Here is a 9,946-nt window from a genome sequence, read left to right on the forward strand (position 1 = left end):
CCCTGACCATTAAGTTTCTTCTAGTTCTGTATTTGCTAAGTCGACAAGAGTTGCTCATTTTGGGCTTACCATGATGAATGGTCATCATCACTGGTACATAAACTATTTTCACAAACTCACCCTATATGATGGCCTTCTTTTTAGTGCATAATTGACATGAGCTGAATCAGTCTAGCGATTGTGTTCTATTTGTTTGATTGTTAGTTGAAGCTCCAAGGCTGCTATCAGTTGTTCCTAGTCTGAAGGCAAAGGATCTGCTGGTCATTATAGCATGGGCTCATCCTAGCTAACCTAACATGATTAATTGTCACTTATTGTGCATTGCATTTCGTCATTGAATGAGGAGAAATACGACTCTTAAGGTCTTTTTGTACACCTGTCCTCCAATAATTATTCTGTGGTCCATTGTTGGGTTGATCACTCACACCCTTAAGACTTCTTTGGCCTGGGAGAGTTCTAAGTGGATTTCTTAGGATTTAGTTCGGATTATGAAAAATGCGTACTCATACATCTACGTTGTTGAGCATATGATTGCATGATGTGGAGTTGTTGACAACATTACTAACATAAACTGGCAGAAGAGAGCTTCCTGAAAATACATACCCTTCTCATATTCAGAAATATTTCACCTCCCTTTTTTTGAAGGAAATTCGTGACGACTGCAGATGATGGAAAAGTGTGCTAGCTGAGGCACAATGCCAAGTTGTAGCCTCCGGTTGATACCTTATTTTTCCGTGGACAAATTTGCATCTATTTTTTTTTTACTGAGGTGTATTGGTGCTTGGCTGTTTGCTGGTTTGTCTTATATCCCTTATAAATGTTTTTCCTCACAATAAATGCACACACACATTGCATCAACACAACAAAATAGTTGGTGCTTTCTTCTGTATACATAAACCTCTAGAGCCCATGGTCCTTAGAAATGGTTGTCATATAGAGCTGAGGTCTTCTTCACAAATATCACCTTCATCATGTTATTTAGATTTCTCTTAAGAGTCCAAGTTTGGAGTCTGAAGTTGAATGAAGGCATGAGGTAACACAAAACACATTCTATTTATTTCCTTTATATATACTATATAGCTGACATTGATGTGTAATAAAGTATCTTGACGGTGACTGTGTATGTAATAACAAATATAAGTACATATAGCTGCACACAACTGCAAACTTAAGGTTTTTGTAACTTGGACTGAGTTATAGACATATAACTATCTTACTGAAGCAACCTGAACTGCTTGCGTACCAACCAGTCTACGGGATCCTGATCTCGGATGGCGACGTTGCGATGCTGTTTCATCCATGCTTTTTCAGACAACGAAGCTACCTTCTTCTCCATGTGAAGGCGAAGCTGGACCGCTCCTGCTCAGCAGCTCCTCGATCATCTGCAGCGTGAGCCTCTCCTCGTCATCCATTGTACTCGCCGGTGAAGAAGCCGTGGTTGCTGACACTGTGGACTGCGCCACTGCATCGCCAGATGGCCCGGCCCCTTTGTTGAGCTCCACGGTCATGACCCAGTTGGAGTCGGCGCGGGCCCCTGCGCGCTTCTGCCAGACGCCAATGTGGGACTTCTCGGTGTCGAGGCGAAGGCAGGTCAGGGACGGAGACGGCGCCTTGCAGCACTTGCGAAGCTTGGCACTGAGGACCTGGGACAGGTTGCTTGTCGAGGATGAGGAGCTGCCACCACGGACGTCCCGGGTTGCAGCTGGGGCAGGATCGCCGGTGCTGCTCCTCTGCACGGGGAAGTTGGTCTTGGCATTGCGTCCGCTCATCAGAACGGCAGCCTCGTCATAGGCCCGTGCGGCCTCTTCAGCGGTTTCAAAGGTACCAAGCCACACCCTCCTCTTACTTCACAAAAGACACGCATGCTGTTAGTTTGAATCTTGTAAACCGGCGAAGAAACCACTAACTTGGCGGGAATGGAAGGAGGCTAGAAAGGAGGGGAGGGGCTTACAGGAGGGGGTGTCTGATCTCGGAGACCCAGGAGCCCCAGTGGCGCTGCCTGACTCCACGGAACTTCTTCTTGGGTTGCACCATTTGTTCCGTCTGTCGTCCACAGACGCGGGAACGAGCCTCTGAGTCCGCCAAGGTGTTGTGGGTGGTGGGGAGGAGAGCTCTGGTCCGAGTGATGAATATAAGCTGCCCAGCCTGTACTTGCCTCTGCACTGCCGTGTTAAATGTGGTTAGATGCGTAGGTAGTCAAATAGTACGCGGCACAGTGTCACACGCACCCCCTCACAGAAGAGAGTGTGCTAGGTCTAATTTTCACTGGTCAGCATTGGAAGGTATGCACCGGAGAGCGTGAGTGCCTTGCTGCTGGAGTCACTTAGTACGACCACCAGTATGGCAGTCGTGTGCCGAGGCGGAAGAGCGGGGGAGGCGCAACGGAAGTCTGAAGGGGGTCCGCAGGGGTGGACTGTCGGTGAACTGAGTAGATGCATGGCATAACCACCTTCCCTGCTGGTACAGCGGTAATAAACACGCTCACCTACACTCGTGGCCAGCCACATTTAATTGTGGGGCTGGGCAGCCCTGGCACTTGCAGAGTTGATTCACCTAAGCTCCTACAACCAGCCATGTTTTCCCCTTCTTCTCAAAGATCAGATCCAGAGATTATTATTATTATTATTATTTTTATTATTATGTTAAAGGCCCAACAGGTCAGGTACCAACAGCTGTTCACCAGAAGCCTTGAGCTAAACGAATTAATGAAAGTTACAATAATGTTACAAACCAGGACAAAGTTGCAAGTAAAACCGAGCCAGATACAGAAAGAGAGCTCGCCATCTTGGTTCTTTTGCAGCTAATGGCCGTGGTCCAGATGGCCAATCCAATCATGTGTTTGAGTGCCATGGGACGCATGGCCCTTGGCACTTAACTGCAAAGACTGATATGTCAAGACTTCTGTTCTGTTTGGATCGTTAATATGGTAAGACTTGTGTTGGGAAACTAGCGTTTTCGGGGTATTTTGTGGTTTGTGTGCGATGGCCTCTTTGAGTGCTCTTTTGCTTCATTTGGAACCCCTCTTCATCTTTCAACACCCAGTCTTGTTTGAGCCGTGGACTGTGGGGGTTCAAGTGTGCAACAAAGTGTTGCTTTTAAGCGAGTGTAGATAGATTGCTTTTAGGCTTGATAGAGCGGTTTTGAGTAAGACTTGCTGGGGAGTTGTCAAGCTTCCCTTTGCTCCGATATTTTTGGCTCTGGGATCGCTTGCTTGGAGCTGGTTCGCATTTAAGCTTGTCCAAGGTTAGCTCCATGTACAGCCTGGTGACGACGATGGCGCGTGCTCATGTTTCCTTTGCTTGATGGAAAATTTAAAAGTTATATCTCCTGACATATTGTTGACTCTTGACTGCTGTGTTATGATCGTCATGCTTGGTTGCAAGACTTTCCAAATTCCATCAAAGTATTCCACATATAAATTATGCCTTTTTTCGATCTTTTTCATGCAGCCTGAAAGTTCATGGCAGTAACTTCAGATTTGTGAACATCTTGCCGCTCTTAACTTTACTGTCCATAAATTAATTTTGCCCAAACGGGATAGATGCCCTGACAATGCACGGCAAGAGTAGTACTAACTAGGTCGTGGACGTCCCTACGCAGTCTGGTGATATCGACATTTAAGTGCCCAACAGTTGATCTGCAATAATTGTCATATTTCACCAAGCAACTGCCCAGATTTCGTTTTATTTTGTGCGTGGAAGTGAATCGGATTTGCTTGCTGGAGTCCGTTACCCCTGTCGACCCAGTTAATGAGGAGCAGGTATGTGCAGGCTCCACAGACATCTGTGTCAGGTTTTGCTGGATAGGAAGCTTCTGTGACCGATCTATTCTTCTGACACTGTCTGCACCGCACGCAACCCTTTCCTCATGGCAAGTACATGCAGCACACCAGTTCAAACTGGCAGCAGTACATCTAGCCAGGAAATAGGACCATTTCACAATGTGGTGGTAGTAGCAGTAGTACCTCATTTTAGAAATGTTTGGAGTTTTGGATCTCAGCTGGTCAAACCAAATCTCCTTAAATTCGAGTGTTGATATGTGTACTTGTTTACATTGATCACAAGTGAAATAATATCTCGTTAGATTTCTTGTACTATGAGTAAAAATGATATTTTTGTGTGCTTTCAGTCCCTATGTTTCTGCACTGTGGAGTTTCATGAGTAGCAAGTAGTGTTTCTTTTTATCTCGCCGCACATGTCACAAATGCATTTGTTTGCTTGATTTTGGCTGAGATGGTGGATGGATGAATATGCGGCAGGGTCTGAGGGACAATATGTGGCCAGTCCGGGTTGCCAAATCATTAGTTTCTGGTAGAACTCGAGGACCTTAGCGGGATACCGGACTGGAGTCTGGCTGGCCGGCCTCAATTATTTCTCCTTGTTTCTCATAATACTAGCTCAACTGCATTGTGCGCAAGGAAGAAAAACAAGGTTAAATGATCGGACAACTATGAAGGTGCATACTGCATACGGACATGCCTACGTGCAGCGCCTTTTATTAACTGCATCACACTATAATGTCCCACTGAAATATGGGTTTTGCTTTAGAAAGTGTGCACCCAAACCCCAAACCACCCTGTATTTGGTAACTAACCTGAATACATGTATGATGAAACTTAACTATCAGAGTTACGAGAGTGACATGTGATGCAAGAGTTTTGGATAGCAATTTGCGGCGACTAATTGATATTATGGGGAGTAATTTGAGATGCTACTAGTCTTCACATGATCATCAGACATTCAGACCCTATTAAGTACAGCAGTTGGATGCTTTCCAGTTTTACATTTGGCATCGATCTCGCTGCTCATTCAACTTGGATGCAATTAGGGGACATGTGTTGCGTGTATGTAGTAGACTCTTTGATGCAAAGGGAATTCTACACATTAGGGAATTTCACTGTTTGATTTATCTGATTGAAACAACTGAAGCTTTTACCATGTACATTTTGAATGTTATTCTAAAGAAATTTCCGTTGTTTTGGTTACATCTATGGCAAACACTTGATGCTCCCACCTCTGTTTTCTCTATATACAGCGTGGTGAAATCACTTCTATTACATATTCATGCGTTTGCAATTTCTACAGTGCTTACTTGACATGCCATATCATCTAATTCTTACATTTTCTATTCATGTGCTTTTGGTTGCATGTTCTTGAAGAAGCTCAAAATGATTTAGATCTGAACATAAGATTGCTGATCGGCGAGGGAAATGGCAAGGGTCAGTATGATAGAAGGGCAGTTGTGCATTATTAGTACATATGTTGCGTTTTTTCTTGTAAGGACAAAGTTGCCGAAAGGACAAATCTGAGGGACAAGGCATTAAAGCCGGCCTTAATTAAGCGCTCTCTTATTGTTATTGACGAGTCCAACGTACGGTGGCTTTCTCTTTCTCGTGCATGCATGGATCAACCGTACATATATGCGAAAAAATATGTTTACTAGTAGATGGCAAAAATATGCAGAAGTTTGTCTTAAGTACATGACAAATTTACAAAAAATGCAGATGGCAGTTTTATTATGTAGATCATGGTATCTTTTTTCTCAAATTTGCCATCATTTTTTATACCATGGCATTTTTATTATGTACTCCATCTGTTTTTAAATATAAATCTTTTAAAAGATTGTACTATAAACTACATATGGATGTATACAGACATATTTTGAAGTGTACATCCGTTCATTTTGCTTCGTATAGTTCATGCTGGAATTTCTTAAAAGACTTATATTTAGGAATGGAGGGAGTAGATCATGGAATTTTTCCTCAAATTTGCATGATTTTGTAGAAATACCCCCCCCCCCCCCCAAACCTATTTTGCCATGTGGCTATTACAAAATTTTCAAAACTTGCTAGGATTTTTAGGAAACACATTCTTTTTACAAAAATTCCATGCGATCATTGATACATTTGCATGCTTTGCCATGCTTCTAGTTAACATTTTTTATTTTCAATTTTTTCCATGCGATTACTTTTAGATCATTTTCTATGCTATATAGCATGTCGAATTTTATTTCTGTTTTTAAGATGATTATTTTTCAATACTTGAATCTAGAAAATGGCAAAACATTTTAAGCATGACAATTTTTGTTATTTTAGAGCATGATAATTTCGGTTGGAGTTTTATAATGAACATCATGACAACTTTGTGTTGTTTAGCTATTAGAAAACGAGGTCCTACATCCATCATGGCAAATCCTTTTCTTTTTGGATACAAGGTAATGCTGATTGGGCCTGGAGGCCTAGCAAGGGGCTTGCTTGGCCGTTCAGTTCGCGTTGGGCGCTTCTGGCGACGCGAAATCACTAATTGAGGTGTACATTTTTCAAAGCTAACTCTCACAATTTCAATTTGCGATAGATGGTGTATTGCATGTATGTCACTTGTGACAATCTCAAACTTTATCTATTTCTGAAGATTCGTATATCCAAAATATTTCCTCTTAAACCACGCATTCAAATCTTGAATCGTTTTCATCGTTGGATTTCATGTTGAAATCTTAAAAAACTAGATCCCATATTGATAGGTTTTAATATTTTTTTAATAAAAATACCGAGCGAAAAAACATCCTTTTTACATTTTTTTGTTTTTGTTTTCGAGAGACACGGCTATGCCTTTCGAAAAGCAAAACCGTGTCTGTCGAAGAAAAAAAAGATAAACATGTTTTTCTTTTCCTTTTCTGAAAGCATGCCTCTCACTGAATTAAAACCGTGCCTCTTAAAAAAGGAAGAAACCCGAACCTTTTACGCAACATATTGGCATAGAAGTTAAGATAGACAGGTGAAAAACCAAAATGCCATAAAAAAAGGGAAAAATCCATTAAAAACAGAAAACACGTGTGATTTTGTCTTTCATAAAAGTATCCAAAACACGGCACCTGAAAATGCGTAAGTTACTGCATAAGAATGACAACTAAAAGGCTTCAGAATGAGGGGCTCCTTGTAGCGAACCAATCATTTCGTTCGAGGCCCGTTCCACGGTTCGAGTGCTGACATTTCATACATATTCATGTCCAAGAACTAACAGCCCGGTATGCTACGAGGCGAACACTGTCTTTTTTATTTTACTCCCTAAGAGCAACTTTAGCACACCCCGCAAAACGACCGGCCCGCAAAAAATTCGGCGACTATACGGGTTTGGGTTATTTTTTCTGTCAGAACAGACACTGCAAACGCGACCCGTCCCGTAAAACTTTTGCGGTGGCTCGTAAACGCGACCGCTCGACCGGTATAACTACGTGTTCGACCGTTGGATGCGGGTCGAAACCCTATCCCTCCACCGTGGTGAAAAATCCCCCCACCTCACCGCCAGCGCCTCCAATCCACCGCCGCGCGCCTCCATTCCGCCGCATAGCCGCTCCATTCCACCGTCCTTGATGGCCAGGTTCGGTAGCCGTAGAAACGACGACCCCGAGAGGGCTCGTTGCGTCAGATCCGACGCCGCTCGTAAGCGCGCCGCCCGCGGTACACGCAGTGGGGCCTGACGCCGCCGCTGTCGCTCCTTCGTCGCGAGACAGAGGAGTACGACCGCGCGCGCGGCCGCCTCTTCTCCGGCAGCTCATTCGAGGCGTCGAGTTCGCACTCGTCCTCCTCCCTCCGACCGGTGAAGAGGGAGCTCGAAGAGCTTCCGTCGGTGAAAATGGAGCCGGAGGCCGAGGCGGTGCCGGAGCGACGTGCCGGGGCCGTCGTCGGACCGGAGGATTTCCTCCCTCCGGCGGAGGCGGATAGCCTTCTGCCCGTGCTGCTGGCGCGGAGTGCACGAGAGGCGGAAGAGGACTAGCAGCACCGTCGGAGGGAGGAGGAGATCGACACCGTGCTCTACGAGCAGGGTGTCGCGTCAGCCATCGCCTTCGGCCACAAGGTGGAGGAGTGGCGCCGCGAAGCGACAGCGCAGAAGCGCATCTACGTCGAGCTCTCCTCCGACGAGGACGACGACTGAATGTAGGATATCTACTACTGCACGAGCTCGACTCTGGTGAGCTTAATTTTGCATAGTGCGGTAGGATAGCTAGTAGCTCTGGTGAGCTCCGATGAGCTCCAGTAGGTGATGCCCCTCCTCTAGTACTGAATGTAGTTTGTATGATCATGACTGTGGTTCCAATTTCGCTTGTGAATGTTTATTTTTCAAATTATGCAGTTTCATTATGCGGGTTCTGTTCTGGAGCGCAACATTTTGTCCCGCAAAACCCCACTTCGTCGAACTGTAAAACGCGTTTGCAGGTCATGATTATACATGGTTTGCTAGAGTTGCTCTTAAGTCTTATAATGTAATACTCCTTTCGTCTTATTTTTTTTTTTGTCTTAGCTTTGTCTAAAAATAAATGTATTTAGATACTAAAACTTGACTAGAAAATTTATACCTAAATAAATCTAAGACAAGAATTTTAGAACGGAAGGAGTACGTTTTTTCACATCATTTTACTATTTTACGTAAAAAGGATTAAGCCTAAAGTAACACGAGCTCTCCTGGCGGCAATTGTCGCATCCGCCTCTCCTGCTGGCTCGAGCAGTCGAATGGTGTAGTGGTCCTCCCTCCGTCGTCAATATTGCAGGCAACCAGGAACGGGCCCGGGAAAAGAAAAAAAGCAGGAACCGGCCGGTCGCCGGCAGCCTACTTGATTTGAGCCGCCTCTCACCGCCGTCGGGAGAAGAAAGCCGTCATCTGCTTCTGCATGCGTTTTCTCCCGCAACAACCAAACCAAACTATAGCGAGCTCCATAACTGAAAACGATAGAGATGGAGCACGTACTCGGATCGAGTAGTCGAGCCGCACATCGGAGTCATCGACGAGGTCTCCACGGACAAATGTTAATGCTCGATCGTACGTAGCATCCATGCACGTACGATAGCTCCAGCCGAACGCAAGATCCCGGCTGTCCATTTCCAGATTAGACGAGGCGGCCCGAAACCCCATCTCTTAGAGCATCTATAGCACATCCCGCATTTACATGAAAACTGTAAAATAGCTGTCGTTTTATTGTTTCGGACCGAAAACACACGCAGACCAGATTCCGTAAAAATGACCGGCCTGCAAAAAAATCGCGTTTTGCATGGTTGACCCGGCGGCGAACTCTATTCAAGATCGATTTGGCGGGAGGGACATTTCACCGCGGCAGTTCACCTTTCCTCTTCACCTCCCCGCTCCGGCCGAGCTCCCGCCGGCCCTCCAGCGCGGCCATGGACGCCCCCGACCCCGCGCTCGTCATCGTGGAAGTAGAGGTAGCCAAATCAATGGTGGTCGGAGCCGCGGTGGATCTCCCCGCCGGCCATCTCCGGGCCGCGCCGGAAGCCTCCTCCAATGCCGTTCCTCGCAAGCGCCTCGACAACATCATCGTGCAGGGAGGTGCGCCCGTTCCCGCCGCCACCGTTGCCGCCACCAAGGGGGCCGGTTGCCCTAAAGCTCGCCCTCCCGCTCGGTATAGGGACACCGACAATATTGGCGAAACCGAGGCGGCGGAGGCAGCGAAGAAGAAGGTCGTGCTCAAACGCAAGCGGGCGCCTTCGGCCAACAAGGCCCCGACAAGTTCTACGCCTGCCACCGCCGCCGTCCCACCGGTGTTTGACGGAATGCCCGAAAGGTACGTCCGACCAAATTGCATCTTCTTCTTCGCCGCCGTAGGGGTTTTTCGCTCAAGAATTCATCGTCTCTTTTCTAGGTCCGAGTACGCGGCTATCCTCGAGGAAAATGCGGTGAACATTGAGGATGCACCGCTTGGGGACTATGGATACAACGACATGGACGGCGGGGTACACGATGACGGTGAAGAAGAAGAGGAGGAGGAGGAGCTGCAGGAGATTGGAGGAGGCATCGCAATCCACGACAGGGTATAGCAAGAGGAAGAAGGGCTATACCCAATTGGAGGATGAAGTGTTGATCCGGGTTTGGGAGGTTGTGTCACTCGATGCCATCCACGACACCGACCAAACCGGAAAGAGGTATTGGCAAAGGATAGA

At 46.2% G+C, this 9,946-nt stretch overlaps 1 protein-coding gene and 1 long non-coding RNA gene across 2 annotated transcripts; one reads left to right on the plus strand and one right to left on the minus strand.

The window, feature by feature from the left end:
- Positions 1-1,034: 1,034 nt before the first annotated feature.
- On the minus strand, positions 1,035-5,109 carry LOC123404343 (ethylene-responsive transcription factor WIN1-like). The gene is made up of 2 exons (XM_045098265.1): positions 1,952-5,109; positions 1,035-1,845 (listed from the first exon to the last, which is right to left on the minus strand). The coding sequence occupies exons 1-2, from the start codon at positions 2,032-2,034 to the stop codon at positions 1,308-1,310; spliced, it is 621 nt and encodes a 206-aa protein (XP_044954200.1). The 5' UTR covers positions 2,035-5,109; the 3' UTR covers positions 1,035-1,307.
- Positions 1,732-5,356, plus strand: LOC123404344. Its single transcript, XR_006611749.1, has 2 exons — positions 1,732-1,821; positions 5,159-5,356. It is a non-coding gene; the product is annotated as an uncharacterized LOC123404344 (long non-coding RNA).
- The last annotated feature ends 4,590 nt before the right edge of the window (positions 5,357-9,946 follow it).

Source organism: Hordeum vulgare, chromosome 6H, assembly GCF_904849725.1.
Source record: "Hordeum vulgare subsp. vulgare chromosome 6H, MorexV3_pseudomolecules_assembly, whole genome shotgun sequence".
Lineage (NCBI taxonomy): Eukaryota > Viridiplantae > Streptophyta > Magnoliopsida > Poales > Poaceae > Hordeum > Hordeum vulgare.

Excerpts from the sequence above, each read along its gene's own strand:
- LOC123404343 (XM_045098265.1), bottom strand. The coding sequence starts at position 2,034 with ATGGTGCAACCCAAGAAGAAGTTCCGTGGAGTCAGGCAGCGCCACTGG. Across the intron at positions 1,846-1,951 it reads GAGATCAGACACCCCCTCCT|TAAGAGGAGGGTGTGGCTTG; the intron begins GTAAGCCCCTCC and ends TCTTTTGTGAAG.